General features: G+C 43.0%; 3 protein-coding genes across 6 annotated transcripts; 1 reads left to right on the plus strand and 2 right to left on the minus strand.

The window, feature by feature from the left end:
* Positions 1 to 35: 35 nt before the first annotated feature.
* znf668 (zinc finger protein 668) lies at positions 36 to 3,469 on the minus strand. 2 transcript variants are annotated; one of them, XM_068304750.1, is made up of 2 exons: positions 3,192 to 3,469; positions 36 to 2,595 (listed from the first exon to the last, which is right to left on the minus strand). In XM_068304750.1, exons 1-2 carry the CDS (start codon positions 3,312 to 3,314, stop codon positions 649 to 651), a joined length of 2,070 nt encoding a protein of 689 aa, XP_068160851.1. In that variant the 5' UTR covers positions 3,315 to 3,469; the 3' UTR covers positions 36 to 648. The 2 variants fall into 2 exon arrangements, with proteins under 2 accessions (XP_068160851.1, XP_068160852.1); XM_068304751.1 differs by having other exon boundaries at positions 36 to 2,620; positions 3,192 to 3,329.
* Positions 2,614 to 13,728, plus strand: znf646 (zinc finger protein 646). 3 transcript variants are annotated; one of them, XM_068304745.1, is made up of 4 exons: positions 2,614 to 2,993; positions 4,645 to 7,441; positions 7,767 to 8,840; positions 9,190 to 13,728. In XM_068304745.1, the coding sequence occupies exons 2-4, from the start codon at positions 4,857 to 4,859 to the stop codon at positions 10,073 to 10,075; spliced, it is 4,545 nt and encodes a 1,514-aa protein (XP_068160846.1). In that variant the 5' UTR covers positions 2,614 to 2,993; positions 4,645 to 4,856; the 3' UTR covers positions 10,076 to 13,728. The 3 variants fall into 3 exon arrangements, with proteins under 3 accessions (XP_068160846.1, XP_068160849.1, XP_068160847.1); XM_068304748.1 differs by having other exon boundaries at positions 7,767 to 8,867; positions 9,190 to 9,298; XM_068304746.1 differs by lacking the exon at positions 2,614 to 2,993 and adding an exon at positions 3,759 to 3,910.
* si:rp71-1c10.7 (tumor necrosis factor receptor superfamily member 12A) lies at positions 13,259 to 19,262 on the minus strand. Its single transcript, XM_068304752.1, has 5 exons — positions 19,035 to 19,262; positions 15,591 to 15,689; positions 15,326 to 15,469; positions 14,465 to 14,513; positions 13,259 to 14,177 (listed from the first exon to the last, which is right to left on the minus strand). The coding sequence occupies exons 1-4, from the start codon at positions 19,114 to 19,116 to the stop codon at positions 14,473 to 14,475; spliced, it is 366 nt and encodes a 121-aa protein (XP_068160853.1). The 5' UTR covers positions 19,117 to 19,262; the 3' UTR covers positions 13,259 to 14,177; positions 14,465 to 14,472.
* Positions 19,263 to 19,386: the final 124 nt, after the last annotated feature.

A 19,386-nucleotide genomic window follows, 5' to 3' on the forward strand; every position in this document is an offset into this window, starting at 1 on the left:
TTTATTTCATGAGGGTTAGGATTAACCGTAACCCTAAACCCTTCCTCAGTGTTCAAATCTCAAAGAGATCAGGAATTCTGCACAGAACACATAGAAACAAAAACACTCACACTTTATGCATTTACATATAATTTATGGGTACAAATAAAATCAATTCCCTTGACTTAATATATTGAAACCCATTTGTTTTCCCTATATAACAATATCATAATATTTGATAATAACACACGTGTAATAATTTGATTATATTAAGACACAGTTAAACAGTTACATTTACTCCACCAAATTGTAAAATCAAGAAATTCAATATAAGCTGTTATTAAAAAAACCTTATAAAAACATGTTAATCTGTCATACATAATTTTAAGGGATATCTTAAAATGATCAGCATAAATGTTTGATAGTAAAGTTATTAAAATGTCATGGTTCATTTAGTACAGTTTACACGATTATACACAACTTATTTAAAACATCATGACATGAAGCGGGAAGGAGGGAGGAAAGTATGTTGAAATCTTGTCAATGAGGATTTTATAAAATAAAAATGTTTGTAATACTTATGTCAAACTCAGTCCCACCATCTTAAAAGATTTAAGGCCATGGCTTAAATATTTGTGGACTCCAAACTCCAAAACCAGTAAATACGGCTTACAGCCCCTCCTCTTTGACCAGGTACTCTGGGAGAGTCTGAAAAGCAGTGACAGGAACCGTCACTGGGACCGTCAGGGATATGGTGCTGGGTTCAACAGTGGAGGGGGAGACCTCGCTGGGGGGTGGAGGAGAGGGCAGTGGGTCGGTGTGAATAATGTTAATGTCACTCAGCTGGGTGGCCGGCTGAACATCTGCGTGAGTCCGTAAGTGCTTCCGAAGGTAAGCGGCGAACAGGAAAGCTTTGCCACAGTGGGGGCAGCTGTGAGGTTTACTGGTGGAGTGGATCTTCTGGTGTTTACGCAGTCCGGATTTGTTGATGAAGCCTTTGCCGCAGCTGCTGCAGACGTGAGGCCTCGGCTTGGGATGCTGCTTCTCGTGCTCCTGTAACTCTGCCAGCTGGGAAAACTCTGCCTGGCAGGTTTCACAGACATGTGAACCTATCGGTAGGATTTTGGCGACCGTCTGAGAACTGGAGTCAATGGAGTGAAGATTTTCATGTGCTTGAACTTCATCCCAGCTTCCGAATGTAGCATCACAGTGAGTACAAGAGAACTGAGGTAGAGTTGTGTGGGCAGGAAAGCCGGAAGCTGATCCGGGATCTTTATCCTCCTGCTGCTGCTGCTCAGAGTGCTCAGCTAGGTGAGTTCTTTCATGTTTGCGCAGGCTTGAGGAGACCACAAATGATTTCAGACACTCCTCGCATTTGAACGGCCTCTCTCCAGAGTGTACACGCCGGTGTTTGTTGAGGCTGGAGCGCTCTGCAAACGACTTGTCGCACTCGGTGCACGAAAAGGGCCTGAGGCCCGTGTGGACCAGCATGTGGCGCCGAAGGTCCCAGGATGCCACGAAGGCCTTGTCACAGCTCTGGCACTTGTAAGGTCGCTCTCCAGAGTGAACACGTTCATGCACAGCCAGATCCGCCGGCTGTCGGAACCGCTTCGGACACTTATCGCAGGGGTATGGTTTGAAACCCAGGTGGGCTCGCTGGTGGCGACGGAAGCTGGATGGGTCAGAAAACATCTTGCCACACTGCGGGCAGAGGAAAGGCTTCTCTCCGGAGTGGGTCCGGAGGTGAGACTGGTAGGAGGACAGCTGGGTGAAGCCCTTGCCGCACTGCTCGCACTGATAGGGTTTGTTCTGGGAGTGGATGCGTTGGTGGCAGGCCAGCGAGGAGGAGCGGGAGAAGGCTTTTCCACAGTCGGAGCACAGGTATGGTTTTTCTCCAGTGTGGGAGCGCTCATGGTTTTTCAGGTCCTTCAGCTCCGTGTACGTCTTCCCACACTCATCGCACACATACGGTCGATGGCCCTGATGGTTCCTCCTGTGTTTTCGGAACACAGAGGGGTCGGCAAAACTCTTGCCGCACTCGACGCAGAAGTACGGTTTCTCTCCTGTGTGAGAGCGCATGTGAACCTTCAGTTTGGACAGGGTGGGGTAGCTCTTAGAGCACTGACGACAAGAGTAAGGGCGCTCTCCACTGTGCTGCGTCATATGGATCCGTAGGCAGATCGCTTGCATGAAGGCCTTACCACATTCTGTGCATACAAAAGGTTTCTCTCCAGTGTGAGAGCGGCTGTGGTTGCGTAGCTCTGTGGGGGTCTTGTAAGCCTTGTGACAGTCAGGACACTGGAAAGGGCGCTGGGCTGAGTGGGTGCGCTCATGCTTTGAGAGCTGAGCCTTACTTGAGAATTTTTTATCACACTGAGAACATGGGTGTTGTTGCTGATGCTCTTTTACATGCACTGAAAGCTTGTGGCTCCGTAAAGCTGGCAGACTCCTGAAAACCTCTGTGCAGGCAGCGCATTTGAAGGAAGGCTTGGCTTTTGGAGGCCTGCCTCTGCCTCGTTTTTTAGCAGGCTGATCCTTCATCAACCCTTCCTCTTGTTGGATTTGTTCATCCTGTGCAGGAGGGGTGTATTGTTCTGCAAGAGGTGGGCTGCCAGGCTGAGGAGAGGCCATTTTTTTTAATCTACAAAGAGATTATGTATAAAGGATCTTTATAATAATGGAGTTTAAAAATAAATGACAGCATAGTTATATTAGAATGGATGCTTTTCCATCAGAAATCAGGATAAATGATGTCACAGATATGAATGAGAAGCGCAGATCATCAATAAATATGAAAATAAAATGTGAGATGACAGCAGAAATATGAGCTGTGCATTAAATCACAAAATGGCTGGCATTAGGACCTAAGGGACAATAAGCTAGCGCCGTGATGCCAGAGGAAGTTGGACATGTAGTGACAAAGATCGCCGGGCGCTAATGACAGACATGCACCGGACCGGGACCGAGGATCTAGGATCAGGCGTGACTTTGGCGCTGACGACCGGCTACGATAAGTACGCATTCATTCCTGCTCGCTTTTATTTGCTAGAAATGCACTAACTCAAAATGGCTGGCTTTAGGACCGCCGGCTGCAGCAAATACACTCGACAGGCTATCATCATTACCATACCACTGATTTTAAGGGCTAGATTTACCAATATGGGCTCCGATGCCTTCTATGTGCATTAAAAAAACAGATCAGACTTTCTTACCTCAATCAGGACATTAATAGCTGGTCGACCGTGCTTGGAAAAAGGTTTAGGTGCACGAATGCATTTAGTGGGACTCGATGAATGCTGTTCCCTGGCTCGGGATGGGGGCGGCTCTAGGACCATGATGACGACAACGCTTAGCAAGCCAAGTTAGCAACATGCAAAGCGTGTGATCGTAAAAATCCAAATGAAAGACATATAGCTCATGTATGAAAAGCAACACGGTAAAGCATGGCAGTCCTAACAAGGCTAGTAGACACCATGATGATAACATGCTAACCAAGCGAAAGCGGAAGTATTTGCAGTGCTCAGAAGTCATTGATGTAGCTAGCTGGAGGATGCTAACGTAGTTAGCCGTCAAGTCGCTTTTATGTGATATAAGATTATAGGAATGCCAGCGGTCGTATAAGTGAAATTAAACTTTTAAATCTTGAATTTGTGTGTTTTATGTTTTTGATTTATTAAGGGCAGACCTCACTCACTCGAACTTATTTTCGTTTATTTTCTTGTCCTATGTTTTTTTTTTTTTTTAATTTGGAGAGGGAAACATTTCTTTGCTGCACATTTCCTGTTTCCTAGCAACAAGAGTGGAAATGGGGATGGGAGGTAGGAAGAGACATCTGTTTAAAAAATGGGGGTTGCCCTTTATGTATAAGCAACGTTAAAATAATGAATGAAATATATCGTCGGAGGCTTGCATTGAATAATGACTGCCGCAGGTATTTAATTTGAACCTTTTTGTGACGTTGAGACTCCACGTTGAAAAGAGTTCTTGGTTTTTTGGTGCAATGTTTGTTTAGCTAGTCATGATGGTGCTAGCTGGCTGGTGTCGCGCTTCTGTTAGCTAACGTTCCAGTCATGCCAAATTTAACCTTTTGTTTAAAAGGCCCGTTTTTTTCTGGTAACTTGATGATGGTGCGTCTTTTCACTTTGTTCTTATTTATGTTTTCGGATGATGTGGGTATATTTCATGGAAATAAGCACGTAGAGAGAAGCGCTAGTCTAACCGGTTTATTGACCTAGCTAGTTTAGCTTGCTGTCAGAGATGCGTTGCAGGAATAACATGCGGGCTTCTGCTTCCAGCTACCTGCGTGTTAATCCTGCTCTGTCTGCACTGCATGACCAGGTTCACGTTCAGTCGAGTGCATTTAATCAAACATACCGGGACCGATTCTCCATGACGGTTTTGGATTGAATCGTAGAACAACAAGTGATGCAGACATTTATCCAAGGTTCCTTGTTGTCATCGAACTATAAAATGCGTGTTGTACTAGTTTAAGGTGTTGATTGCATGACATTAAAAAAAAGCTCGTCTTTTGAAAAATGGGTTATTTGTGTAGATAATTTCTTACATTTAGTCATACTTTAACACAAACACTTTTTATTTTTAATGTTTTTTAATTGTTCGTTTTTTTTCAAATCACCTAATTGGCTTCTCTTCTGCCCTCAACAGCGCAATTTGCTTGCTAAACTGAAGTTACTCCACTTTTCCTGGACCTGGCCTCACTATCTTCTGCTGTGGTCACCACCTTGGACGCACTTTGGATTTTATTGTTAAAAAAACAATATTGTTTGTATGCAGACTGTAAAGGCATCTGATGCATTCCCCGCCTGCATGTTCCTACACTCTGTGTCTGGTGCGCTTAATTCAATCATTATCCTGTAATGGCACTGCAAGACCCTGGCAGGACAACAGGTTTTCCTTGCAAACAATGCGGCACCGTATGTCCCAACATGCCCAGTCTACTCGAGCATATGGACATACACAGTCAGCTTGAAGAAGGACGTAAATTTAAATGTGATGAATGTGGACGTGGTTATAGGCACGCTGGAAGCCTAGCGAACCACAGAAAGACTCACGAATTAGGTTCTTTTCAGTGTAACATATGTGGTAAAGAGAACTCTAACGCTTTGGCCCTCAAGAGTCATCTCCGGAGCCACACTTCACAGAAAAAGTACTCCTGTGCAGAATGTGGGAAAAGCTTTCGTCTGGCAACGCAGTTGGCTACACATGAGAGGGTTCATCTCTCAAAACGAGTAAAGGAACAGTCATACAGAAAAGCAGAAGCAGACCATCCCATGCATGAGAATGAAAATGACAACGACCAGAATCTCAGTGAGCAGTTAGCAGCTGTTAAAAATAGCCCAGACCATAACGAGACAAACGTGTCTGGTAATTTACAATCTGAGATCTCTGATGTTGCAGAAAATCGTCCTTTCAGATGTGATTTATGTGACAAATCATACATACATCATCGGAGCCTGACCAATCATAAAAAGACTCACCAAGTGGGGATGTTTGAGTGTACAGTGTGTTCCAAACCATTCAGTAACATGGCTGCTCTCTACAGCCACCAGAGAACTCACAAAGGAAGAAGTGGGACAGAACCCGCCTCAGTGGGGGGTTCGTACACATGCACGCCGCTGGACCAGTTTCCCACCCAGAGCCAGGACGCCCAAGTAAATTTTTGCCATTTATGTCAGGTTCTATTCCCCAGTGATGAGGAGTTCCAGGAGCACATCCAGATGCATAACTCTTCATCTCTGTCATTTAGACTGCAAGATACCTTGTCAGAAAGCCACGATATATCATATGATGATAGTGTTGCCTCGAGTGAGGCACATTTTTATGCATCACCAATAAATAATGTTCCCTCCATATTATCAGTAGATAATTATGGAGGTTTTGATCGGCCGCAGGAGCAGATGGAAAGCAGCCGTCATGTGTACTCGGATTGCTCCGTTAATCAAGCAACGTCTAGCATCAGCACTCAGGGAGAACCGTCAGTCATGGAAACAAGCATTCTCAATCCTATTCAAACACAGAATGCTAACAATGCGGCTGAAATGGAAGAGACTTCAACTGTAGATTCTCATGAGCGTCCCTTCAAGTGTCAGATCTGCGGTAAAAGCTACCGACACTCTGGGAGCCTCATCAACCACAAGCAATCACATCAGGTCGGGATTTACCAGTGTTCCATCTGCAGAAAGAGTTATCCTCACTTGGCCGCTCTCAAAAGTCATCTTCGCGTTCACAAAGCTCAATCGACTTTTGGCCTCATCCCTGAGGGAGACTGGCTCTCCTCAGAGCCGCTCACTCTGGATAACCAACAGGGCTGCTTTTCCTCTCAAGAAGAAGAGGAGGAGGAGGATGGTGCTCACAACGTGCTTGGTACGGAGCAGGAGAACAAGACTGACCACAGCAGTGGGGCTCTATACCACGAGAAGTTTAATCAGGACTTTTCCCAGGACATGACAGTAAATCTACCTCACAATGAACACCCGATGCAGAGGCACATGTGTGCAGACTGCGGTGAGACCTTTGCAGATATTGCAGGGATCAAAGGTCACTGTTGCCCACTGCTCCAGCAGCAGAATGACATTACCAGCAGTGACTATGACAGGAATGTAAATTTCCAGGACAATAATGTTGATCATTCCATTGATAATCCAGGCTGTGATGTGGAGTTTAATGGTCTGAATGACACCCATGAGCAAAATTATTTTGAACATAATTTTCACAATGACATCAGCAGTAATCGGCTAAATGGTGGAACAGAAGGCGAATGTGCTGAAGAGGAGGACGATGACGGGGATTTGTATCAGTGCTCTATATGTGGAAACAGCTACACCAGCATGAGGGCCCTCAGGAGCCACCTCCGAGGGCACACGCAGTCCCACAGCACTCCTGTAAGCTCGGGCCCTTCTTCCATGTCCTCTCATGAAGATGCAAAAGATGACGAGCCAGGAGAGATGATGATCTGTAGCACCTGTGGGGAAAGTTTTGCCAATAGGCAGGACTTGATAAGTCATCAGCTTATACACAAAAATGATCAGGAGGACTGCATTGATCATCTACAGATCACCAGCCGCAATGTGTCTGAAAGCAAAGAGGAGACGGAGAGCATCATCTGTGGTACCTGTGGCGTCTTCTGCTCCAGTTACCATCATCTGGAGAATCACTGTTGCACGGATGACAGGAAAGATGAATCAACACGTATCAAAGAGGAAACAAAAGCAAATGACGTTATCCAGCATGAAGGCACCAGCTGGGTGAAAGGCGCTGTTGATGGTAAATATCGTCTGTATAAGTGTGATCAGTGTGGCCGGTCCTACAGGCATGCTGGATCGCTCCTCAACCACAAAAAGTCCCACAAAACCGGTGTGTTCAGATGTCTGGTCTGCCAGAAACGCTTCTACAACCTTTTGGCCCTGAAAAATCACCAGAGGTCCCACTTTGATGTAAAGAGGTGAGTTCAAGCAGCAATGCATATGATTAAAGTATTTTCCGCACTATAAGACGCACTGAACTATAAGGCGCACCCTCAACGAATAACCTACTTTAAAGCTTTTTTATATATAAGGCACACTGGATTATGAGGCTCACTGTTGGTTTTTGAGATCATTGACTGCTTTTAGGTGCGCTTTATAGTGCGGAAAATACCGTAATGCAGCAGAAATTATTACATTCTTCCCTCATCTTGAAAACTTTTAATGCTTGGTGAAATTTTATGTCTCTCCTCTTTCCTGATGAGCGAACAAAGAGTTAACCATATGCCTATTCTCCTCCCTTAGGCATACGTGCCATGAGTGTGGGAAAGCCTTCAAAATTCAGAAACAGCTATTGAATCACCTGAGAAGGCACAAAGAGAACCAGGCCAAAATCCAGGAACTCAACAACCAGATCCAGGCCCTCATGCAGATGAATGGAAAGTCAGATTCAGGAATGCAGCCTGTAACCTCAGAGGCCAATCAGAATCCAGCCTCTTCTCGTCGCTGCAAGCAGCTACCTGAAGCGAGCGCGGGGCAAAAGCCTCAGGCCTCGGTCAAGTCTGAGGTCACGGGCGACAAGCGGCCGTTCGCCTGTGACCAGTGTGGGCGTACCTACCGCCACGCAGGAAGTCTGGTAAACCACAGAAACTCCCATAAGACAGGTGAATATTGCTGCTCCATTTGTACAAACACATACTCCAATCAGCTCGCCATGAAGAACCACTTGCGAACCCACTTTGCATTTAAAAAGCATTCCTGCCAAAACTGTGGGAAAGGCTTTAGAGGAAAGAAGCAGCTTTCAGCCCATGTTTGTGCAGATCTCAGAAGAGATGCGACCAGAGGCAGGAGGGGCCTGAAATCTCGAGCCTCTAAATGTAAGGAATGTCTGCAGGTCTTTCTCTCTGTTGATCAGCTCACATCCCACATCTGTGACGGACCTGCAGGCAGCAGCGATGCGCAAATAGACATGTGTTCAAACAAAGAGGAGCGACCTTTTACGTGCAACATATGTAATCGCAGCTACCGCCATGCAGGTTCACTCCTGAATCACAAAAACACCCATAAGACGGGACATTTCAGCTGCACTTTCTGCTCAAAACCCTTCACCAACCCCATGGCTTTACGCAACCACACACGCATCCACACACAGAAGAAGAAGTACGTGTGTCTCACCTGTGGGAAGGCCTTCCGCCTCGCCAGCATCCTACACAACCATCAGAGGGTCCACAACCGGGTGACCAGTCACTTCAGCTGTCCTGCATGTGGAAAAGGCTTCCAAGGCAGGTCGGGCCTGAAGAGGCACCGCTGCCACCCGGGACAGGAGAACTCACTGAGAGCTGGAGTCCAGCCATCAGAAAGGGCAGACAAGTGCTTCATGTGAGTTTCTGCCTCAGTTTCAGTCGAGTAAGTCTGTACGTATCCAAAATGAACTTATTCTCGATGTATCTGTATCAGTTGGCAGAAAATGTTACATCGAACTGCAAAATATAAGTTTGAGAGAAGCACCAATAAGAAATATGCTAAAAAAGATCATGATCAACAATGTTTATTTATGTTATTTATGTATGTAAGAACAAATACCATCATTGCTATGGAACGTATTAATTTCAGATCTTGTTATTCAATTATTATTTTATAATTTGTTCTAAATAAGACACTGTTGGGTGAAATAATTTCTGCAGAAGACTTGAATCAGGTGTTGAATATGAATGTATCCCTGCTGCAGGTGTGACCTGTGTGGGCGCTCTTACCGGCACGCCGGCTCTCTCCTCAACCATAAAAAGACGCACTCTGAAAACCTCCACCACTGCACCCTGTGTCTCCAGACATTTCCCGATCCCGTCACTCTGCAGATACACTCCCAGATGAGGCGTCACTGCTGCCCCGAGTGCGGTAAGACCTTTTGTCTGGTGTCACACCTGCAGAGCCACATGGATGTGCACTCCAAGGAGCGGTGCATGGTCTGCAGCCTCTGCCAGCAGATCTTTCCCAACACAGAAAGCTACCAGCAACACCAGGAGAGGCACCACAGGGCTCATGATACCTTTCAACACGGCGTGGATGTACCTGTTAGTAAGAATATGTCCTGGGGACCTGAAATCCACCAGACTGTAGCGATGGACGGGATGCACAGGCAGGTTCCGCCACCTTTGTCTCACATTCCAGAGAGCATCGCTAATTCTCAGATCAACGAGTCGGCAGAAGAGAAAAGCCACGTCTGCGAGCACTGTGGCCGAACTTACCGTCACGCCGGCTCCCTCCTCAACCACAAGAACAGCCACAAGACGGGTTCTTTCTTCTGCTCCGTCTGCCAGAAGGAGTTCACCAATCTGATGGCGCTGAAGAACCATCGGCGCATTCACACGGAGCCCAAGCGCTACCAGTGTCTGGAGTGTGGGAAGGCGTTCCGCGTGTCCACCCAGCTCATATGTCACAGGCGAATCCACACCAAAGAGAAGCCCTTCGCCTGCCTGCTGTGTGACAAGAGCTTTTCCAGTAAATCCAACCTGCGGCATCATCAGAAAATGCACCAGAACACTCAGACCTATGACTCTTCTTTCAGCATTGATGCTAACTCCTTTATGGACTTGGACATGGGATCTTTCCTTTGAAGGAGGATTCCAGAGCTGTCCTGTCTCCTGTAAAATCCCTCTATCAGTAATTGTAAAACAGTATTTTTTCAGAAAGTGCTCCTTTATCCTCCTTTTTGGAGACATGCACATTTAATTACAGACTTCCAGTCTTACCTCCACAAAAGATGGTGAAATCGCTGAATGATCTACAGAGGGATTATCAGTCAACTTCTCGTAAGGCCTGAATGTTTTTTTACATGATTACACAGGATTCCAGAAAACAGGGCAGGTGACAAAAATATTAGTCGCCTTTCACTCCTCATCAACAAAACCAAACAACCAAAGTGGATGTGGAAGTGCAGCCCAGTTTCCTCAAAGAATATCAACACCGGTAGCATGTTTTTGTGGGACGATGCTGTTGGAGAGCTCTACTCTTTCGCTCATGTAAAGTAATGTTCAGTGCCTCTGTTTGCTCATCTGGAAACAAAAATACAAACTATATTTATCGCTGAAACTTTAACATTAGTTCTGTTAACATCGTCGAAGGACTGCTCGCAAGGCAAGACGAAAACCTCTGGATGCATCCAAAGCTCAGAGGCAAAGTGATTTACTGAAAGGAAGAAAATAGTCCTGCTAATAACGTTCTTTTTGAGTGACATTGTATGCTAAAACGGATGTATTTATTAATTTATTGCTGTTATTTTCTGTGCATATTTTATTAGGAAAACTTTTCTAAATGTAAATGAAAAAGTAACATCTAAACTTATGTAGCCTTTACGGAACTCCACCGGTCGACTTGTATTTCCTTCGTAGTTCTAGCAGCAGGCAGGAATGAATGAGCCAAACTTCTGTGCAGCACTCAGGGTGAACCTTCAAAAGGAGCCTGATGTGTACAATATTGTAGATAATCAGTTTTAGGACTAAGCATATAGCATTTGCAATTGTACTAGTGCCATATCTATATCCATAATTTAACTCATCAATGTCATAGTTGTCACAGAAACATTCACCTCAGACCTAATCCATCTTGAATCTTTGAGATCATCAGTCACACTGAAGCGCCAGTGCCTGAAGTGTAAGTCAACTGTAGCAGTTTGATGTAACAGAATCTTCACTGGACTTGAAATGCTGTAAATCACAATGTTGATTTTTACATCCTCAGTTTGTTTCTTTTTAATTTTCATCTCAGATTTGTGAATCTGTTCAACCACATGATTTTAATTTACTGGAACAGTGGGTTGGTATTTGTCTCCATGACTTGTCTTTCCTCACCAACGCTTCACGTGAATCAAATAGACGGACTGTATTCTCAGACAAATAAATGCCTCGTTTCTGACAAGCACAAGTATTCCTATAAACACCCCAGAGCTTTATGGGTTTACGTGGACCCACCAGTCCATGAACCCCATTTGTTCTGGGATATTTGCAATGATCTCTGGGTTGTTTTATCTTTTTCTTTTTCTTTTTTGCCAAGTTCTTTAACGTGCCTGATGTTCTTGAAGTAGTTTTTCACAAATCAGAAATGTAGCAACATTTATTTTAGAACAATCTAGATTTTCTTTATGCCTTATACATTACATTTCATGTACGAATATTTTTGGCACCGGTCAGATGTATGAAATACCTCATTGAAAGCCCTGCCTGGCAACTGCTACTTAACGCCTCATGCAGCTTAATTGTAGAGAAGACACTGTAATAATAGAAACTCAGATAGTTATCAATAGATAATTAGAGTGGATGGAGCAATTTGCAGATGCTGCTTTCTTCATAGTGTGGTTGTTTCTGTTTTTGATTTTAGAATTATATTTGCACATTTTATAGATTAGAAACTTGTAGCGTATGGAGGACAGGAAGTCTATAATAATAACGATAATGCACCCAACCTGTTGTCGAGCCTCACCTCAGCTAGTTTGCAGGTTAGAATCTTTAAGCAATATGCTCCGAGTGTAGTTTCAATGCATCTCTTTAGTTTTATCTTGCCATTCTAATCAGATTCCGGTTTCTACGGACACCCACCTTGAAAGAGCATCATAACCACCGTTTTGTTCAGCTGTAAAGTCTTATGTGTAATGAATGTTTTTGATGATCCCACTCTATTATTTTTTCGTTGCCATGGTGGCCTTCATCTTAAATGAGTCATGCACATACGAGCTTGTAAACTTTGTTCTCCCTTTTATCCCTTCGTGGCACTTAAACACATTCCTATCCACTGTCATCGGACCCAGGCTCAGCCGGGTGTGTGATGTGTTCAATCTCAGAACCCTGTAAATATTAGAGCTGAAACAACATTTGGGTCTTCTTGCGTTCGTGGCAAATTTCTTTAGCTGAAATGTCAGATTAGCTGTTGTGGAATAAAAAAGCATCGACACATGTTCTGATTTATTGTATTTTCAGTGCTCAAAAATGTTCCCTCACTATTTAATTCATATTTGGAAAACTTTTGTCAGTCTGAAATATTAATTTTTAAATATTTTATAGCCTTGTGTAGAAAATAAGAAAATTGATTGAATTTTATTGACTTGTAATTTCAAAAAGGTTTCATTTTGATATTCTTCCAAATGATACTGAATCTTTACACATCAGGGTGTTTGAGAAAAACATTTTTGTATTTTGCATATTAACGAGCTGTGCATTATTTTTTGGAAATTGTCAGTTTTATTGTGAAAATACATTTGTTACACAAAGCAGTTAATAAGTTTGCATTAAGTACAAAAAGCCAGTGCATTTACAGTACAGTATATACAGTTAGAAGAAGTAAGCTGGGAAATGAAGCAGAAAATATTAGTTATTGCTCAGTAATATAGAAGGCTGGCCTGGTGGACGTTTAACACAAATCTTCACATATGTCCCTTTTAAATCTGTGCTTGTCACTTGCAGTTTGTGTAAAACAACATTGTAAGATACTTAAAAATAAATAATACAATCTGTATTTGAAATGAATTCTCTGCAATCAGATAACTTGGAAAAATGACCAGAAACAGTATCAGTCACATTAAATGTCAGTAAGCACATTCTATGTGATGATTTGAATATTAAACATCTAGAGCTATTAAAAAAGTAAGAAATAACTACCCTCCCCCATATAGATCTGATTTAATCAATATAAAATTACAAAAACATCTAGACATATATTTTTTTCACCTCATTGTAGCTCTAAACAATAAGCTAGTATCCTTAGTGATAGTCGCTCCACCGAAAACACTGCAAGTGCCTTTTTTTTCACTGCGTTGCATTCCTTGCCACATTCCCACGTGTTAGCGGTTTGGTCTTGTGTGTCTAGTGTTTCAGACGTCCTGTGCTACAAGTGCTGGGACAGTATGGTATGAATTCTGGGGTTGTGATGGAGAAAATCTACCTAAAGGCACTAAAACTGGAGCATTCAACAGACAATATTGTAATGACCTGCAATACAGGGTCTGTGTTGGTCTTAGGGGACCCGTTAACAATGAACAAATACAGTTTGCCCCTCTAATGACACATTATTGTATGATGCTACTACAAGAAATAGGTACATGGAGGTACTGGCAGGTTTGGAGGCTTGAATACATTTCACCTGTAAAAGTAACTACATTCAAATGGCCTTAATGTGCCTAACAGTATGACTTACTCACACGTGGATTTATTCTAAAAAGACTGTTGCGGTGAAGGACCAGCACATAAGACCCGATCTAACCCCGCCGAAGAGCAGAAAATCTAACTGCAGCTCAGCAGGTTACCATCTTACATTCATGGGAGTCTGAATTTGGACAGCGTCCACCTCTTTGAAGGAAAGCTCCTGGTTTTATCTTTCTGCTGAATGAAACATCTGCAAACTCAACGATCGCCACGATCAAAATGCGACTGAAGTGGAACACAAAGGAACAGAAATCTAGAGAATCTGAAGAATGACACAAGTGATGTAACACTGCTACCATTCCTACAGAGGTGAGCGTTGGTTGTTGCAAGTCATACTCCCTGTTGGACCAACACCGAGCGTGAGAACTGAACACATCTCTTCAGTCAACAGTCTTATAAATTAAAATGGTCCGATTCTGGTGGAGAGATAACCCTGCTGTCAGAGTATAGAGGTTCCTCAGTCCAGGTCCGAACCAGTCACTCCTGTTAATGGTTCTGTCACATCTGTTTCCAGAGGAAGATGAGGCTGTGGAACCATGACAACCATTCAGTTATCACATTACGTCATGTTATGAGCTGTTTATAACAAAAACCATATGACTAGAGTCTGGCCTCGATGGGCTAAATCTGTTATTTCTGGCTCAAACCTGCTGATATTTACTGGTTAGCATTCAAGTTTTATATCAATAAAACATGTGGATTGTCGATGACTTTATGATTGAAACCTGGATCCTAAGTTTTGACTTTATATTTGACTTTTTCATGCAATTGGCCAGACCTTTGTTAATATGACTAAGTGAAAACACCACTTACTGAAATGTTTAAGCTTGATAAAGTGGACCTGCAGTTTCCTCAATGGGTTCTGTGACAAAGACATAAAACAGCATTTTAGTCTGGAGGCCTTTTTCATAGTACAATGAAAAGCATTAAGGATAACATTAACATGAGCTCCGTTCAGTTTGTATCCCAGTAATCCGTCATAGCCGCCCAGCGTGCGCATTAAGTGGGGCCTCGAAACCCAAGCAGCGAACGCAGCTCACTCATTAATGTAATTGTTTGCACCAGTGCTCTGTGCACTGCGACGTGTAAACGTTCCTTTGCAGAAAAAGAAGAGAGAAAAAAAAGCCCTGTGGTGCATCGCCCGAAATGAACTGATAAAATTTATGTTGTGTGCCGTTGTTTGATTGTGACACAGCTGCACAGCCGTTCCCCCAAAAAGAGGAAAGAACACAGCTTGATCACATTTAGGCCGACCAAGCATCGGCTAGAACCAGCGACATGACATGATTATTAAAGAACTGCTCAACCACAAAGAAATCTTCCCCCAATAACTCACCCCTATTACCTTTGGATGTCACATAAATAAGGTTTCTGCCCCAAAAAGCAAGAGAACTTCAAAACACTTGTAAAATATTGGGGAAACCCTTTCTTTTATGTGAGTCCAAAGCATGCAGTGTAAGAACCTAATAGATAATGATGAATCTTTCTACCATCTATTTATCACCTCATTTAATTTGCAGGATGCAGAAAGGCTAAAAAATCACTTTGTGACCACGAAACACTTTTTTTTTTCTTTCTCATGCAGCATGTCTTGATTTGAGATAAGAAAGCAGTTTCACATCAACACATATCTACTCTGTCTTTTATCCCGGCTTTCAAGTTAAAGCATCTCACCACGTAGAGGCAGCTTGTGTGACTTGTGCCGATGCACCATCACCCCGATAACCAATGCAGCACCGACCAGCACCACAGCCAGCACCGAGAAACTGGTGATGGCTGCCAGTTTCCACACATCAGGTGAGTCTTCCACAGATTTACCTGTTGGTCGTACAAAATGACCATAAACAAAGAAGATGCTGCATTGAAGTACATCAAGAATACTAACGTATGTCTGGATCATGCAAGGAGGTACTTTACATTCCCAGATTATGATTCTTACATGTATTGCATGATGGGGTCTTTGGATACTGCTTGCACGATGCACACGGCACACAAACGTCCAAATCTGAGTTCCAAAACTCTGACTTTCCGCACTGACCTGGAAAAGGAAAAACACGAGATGTTGTCTGTGAGTCACGTTAGTTTTAGTAAGTCAGACAAAGCCGAGCACAGCGGTTTTATTAATGAGACACTTTTCATTATAAAGTCAACATGCTTGCTTGTATGGAACATTTAAGAGACCAATCAGAGTTCTTTCAACTCTGGAATCAAAAGGAGACGATCAACCAAGTGTCTTGCAGGAGATGTTCAGCAGGAATCAGCTCATGCACTAAACAAACACATTTTTTCTGTCTCGTTCTCATGTAACAAGACTGGGAAATTCCTCTGGTTAAGACTTCTGATGCAACTTGAATGCGTGACAGAGTTTTCCTTGGTAACTTGTGGTAACACAGACAGGCAGACAGCGTGTGAAGTGCAGCCTCTGTTAACAGAGTCCTTCCGCTGAATTGTTTTCTCTCTGTTTACATGCACAACTTCCAGCGGATAAACGAATACGTCTGTGAGACAGAAGCCAACAGTGGTTGTAGCCCGGAGAGAAAATGTCTACCTCTGACGAAACAATGGAGGGCTTCATCTCTTTTTATGGCAGCCAGACAGCTGAACATTTGCTTCCTAGGTGATAAGGAAGGAATTAACCTAAAGATGTGACACAGCTGGCACAGATAGCAAGCTGGGCATTGATGCTATTTCAGAGTTATAGTAGCATGTGTTTCCTTCTGCTTCCTGGCTTTGGTTAAAATGAGGTATTAATAACTCTGTGGTTCTTCTGTATAAAGTAGCTGGATGTTATGAAATTAAACTGAAAACACAACTCTCCAGAACATCACAACCTACAACCTGGGTTGAAACTATATGACAAATAATCCTATAGATAGCGGAACAAGGTGATGATATACACAAGGATTCCAATAATCTAAATTCTTCTTCCTTCTCAGCACCATGTGTGTATTTGTATAGACAAACGTAATTGAGTCAACATTTGTGTTGACTGAAATTCACCTGAAGGCCAGTTTGATGTAAACCGAAAGTAATCAAATGAATGTGTGTGGGAAACTGTGGCTTCTTCAATGACATCAACAGGTAATGAAAACATCAAACAGACTGGCAAGAAAACTCCAAGAAGACTTGGGGTGTGGGGGGGGGGGTTGAATAGTTTTGTGATTATTTTTTGTTAAAACAAAAAGCTAATAATCATAGCTCTGAAATATAAGTCATGAGATAAAAAGTACATTTTTAGGTATGGAATGAGGCAGAAGTATAAAAGTAATAACGAGAAATTGTAAAATCAAGTACACATGATAGCAATTATCCTCCAGTAAATGTACTTGGAGTTATGTCTGCAAATAATGCGAATAACTAATAATTACCCATCAGCTGATTTTTCTATAAGTGATTGTTCAGCCAATAAAATCTGTTTTAATGTCTTAATTCTCAGTGTTTTTCTGAGAGGCAGTCGTTCAGCCTCAGGGAAAAGCAGAAAATATGACAGAAAAGTTCAAACTGCTTCATGTTAGACCTGTTTGGAGTTCTGCTCCACATCTGAATAATGTCACCTGTGGATCTGGCAGCGCAGTGTCTGAAGGAAGACTGATGATGTCATTGTGATGTCACTGGAGATTATCTGTGCTTGTGCCTCACATATTTTCACATAAAGCTCATGTTACATGTTAGTGGTATTTAGTTTGAGAGAGTTTGGCATCCTCGTTGACGCAGTGAAGGTTTAAATATGTACTTAAACTGCACCGTAAGAAACATGTGGTTCAGTGTTTTTGTAGCTTATGGTTAAAACTCGTATATGTCATGCTCTCTGGGGTGGATTTTGACTTTTAATGTATCTCTGCGGCCGTACACGTCTCTACGTGGTCACATTTCACAGGTAATTATTTAACCAGCTGCAGTGAAAAGCACTTGCTAAAAATTCATGTTTGAGGCATTTTGACCTCTAACTCTGGAACCGTTGCAGCCACATGCTCAGGCCCCTGGAGACTTTCCGTCCTCCACAGCCAGCCCGCCGACAGAGCTGGTGTGACTCATTTTATAGTCATGGTCACAGTAACAATTTGTAAATCCTTGTGAGCATTTCACATGATGATTTCAGCTCTGCACCGTTCATCAGGCCCAGCTGGATTCAAAAGGTCAGGGGAAGGATGTGAACCTTGACTGCTGCTTGAACCACACTGATACACTTACAAGCGGAATTTGTTATGCAAATCAGTGTTTGACAACCTGAAACTGATGTTTAAAATGATAAACTGGTTTATTATAACCTTTTTGGTTATGAATGAAATCCTTTTGTAATTTAGGAACCTTTTCTTTTATTTAACTGGTAATAATTCATGGCTTTTGACAAAAAGAAATCCAGCATATTTAGGTGGATTGGTACCCATTGGTTTCCATGATAGTAGGTATAATTTTAATGTGACTCTAAATTAAAATCAGGATCCACTTGTTTTGAATGATTAACTGTTACATAACCAGTAACTGTGATTTATAGCTACAGGGTAGGACTGAATTTGGATCAGGTCTGATTGAACAAAAGTGTATTGTTGGTCCTTAACAGATGGATGAGCTTTTGTCTTGTAATTGTAAGCAGTAGAATCATTTGTTCTCAGGTTTCTCTAAAACCTAGGAACAAAAACAGCTTAAGAACATTTTTTGTATTCCTGACTATTAAACTTTGGCAAATCTCAGCACCTTGCCTGACAAATGTTGTTTTTTGGGTGTGGGGTGCAGTGTTTTGTCATGAGATGGAAGGGGGTGGATCAGCAGCTGATATCCAGATGTGGAGTTGATTTCACATGGGAGAGGATCTAGATGGAAGCATGTTTCGAGTTTAGTATGTTAAAATGCATCTGGCAACTTAAAATCTGAGGCAATGCTCCAAACTCGTGTAATTATTCACGATGCTGTGTTTTCAGTGTAAACCAAGTCTAGTGTTCTCCACGGGGACGAGGTCCACAAACTTCCACAGACTGCGTGGATTCAAAAGCCCTTTTCTTTTGGAGTTGGTGTCCGAAAGAAGAAAGAAAAAAAGTGTCTCGTTGTGCAAAACGGACGCAGGCAGTGCGCCCTTTCCATGTGGCCTGTCCTTCTCCCTGGGGCACGGATGGATGGGGTGAAATAAGGCGATCGGAATGCGGAACCGGTGAGAAATGCAGCTGTTAAAGGAAGCGGCTTTGTAAGCAGACTCACTATCTGCCTCCATTATAGGGAGGCCAGACCACCAGACTGGTCCATGTTCTCAAAGACCAGGATCAACAACGAATGCGGATGAATCAAAGTCAGAAATAAAAGGGAAAATAAATTCAGTCTCTTAATAAAACTCACTTTTTTTTTTTAAACTAACAGTCTGAATGTAAATATCAGATATTACTTAACTTACCTTTTTGAGCGCTCACAACATAAAAATTGGTTACAGCCGCTATGATAAGTCCGCACAGCGCGCAGAGAGCGCTTGAAGCCATGATGTCTGCGGGGAAAGAGCTGCTCGCTGTCGGCTACACAATTCCCGAAAGTTCATCTGATTAACAGTCCGTGCTGGGATTCAGCATGGAAAAGCGAGCATCAGAGTGAGTCACCCGGAGGAGTCTGCGCCTTGTTTTAATAGTGCACACACCCACGCTAACAGTTCTGCTCCTATGACTCATTTCCTATGTACTGTACTGCTAGGATTCTCTTGTGCGCACTCCCCGACGCACAGGAAACTCCTCTATCGCAGTACGCGGTTCCATTTG

This window comes from Antennarius striatus, chromosome 21 (genome assembly GCF_040054535.1).
Source record: "Antennarius striatus isolate MH-2024 chromosome 21, ASM4005453v1, whole genome shotgun sequence".
NCBI lineage: Eukaryota > Metazoa > Chordata > Actinopteri > Lophiiformes > Antennariidae > Antennarius > Antennarius striatus.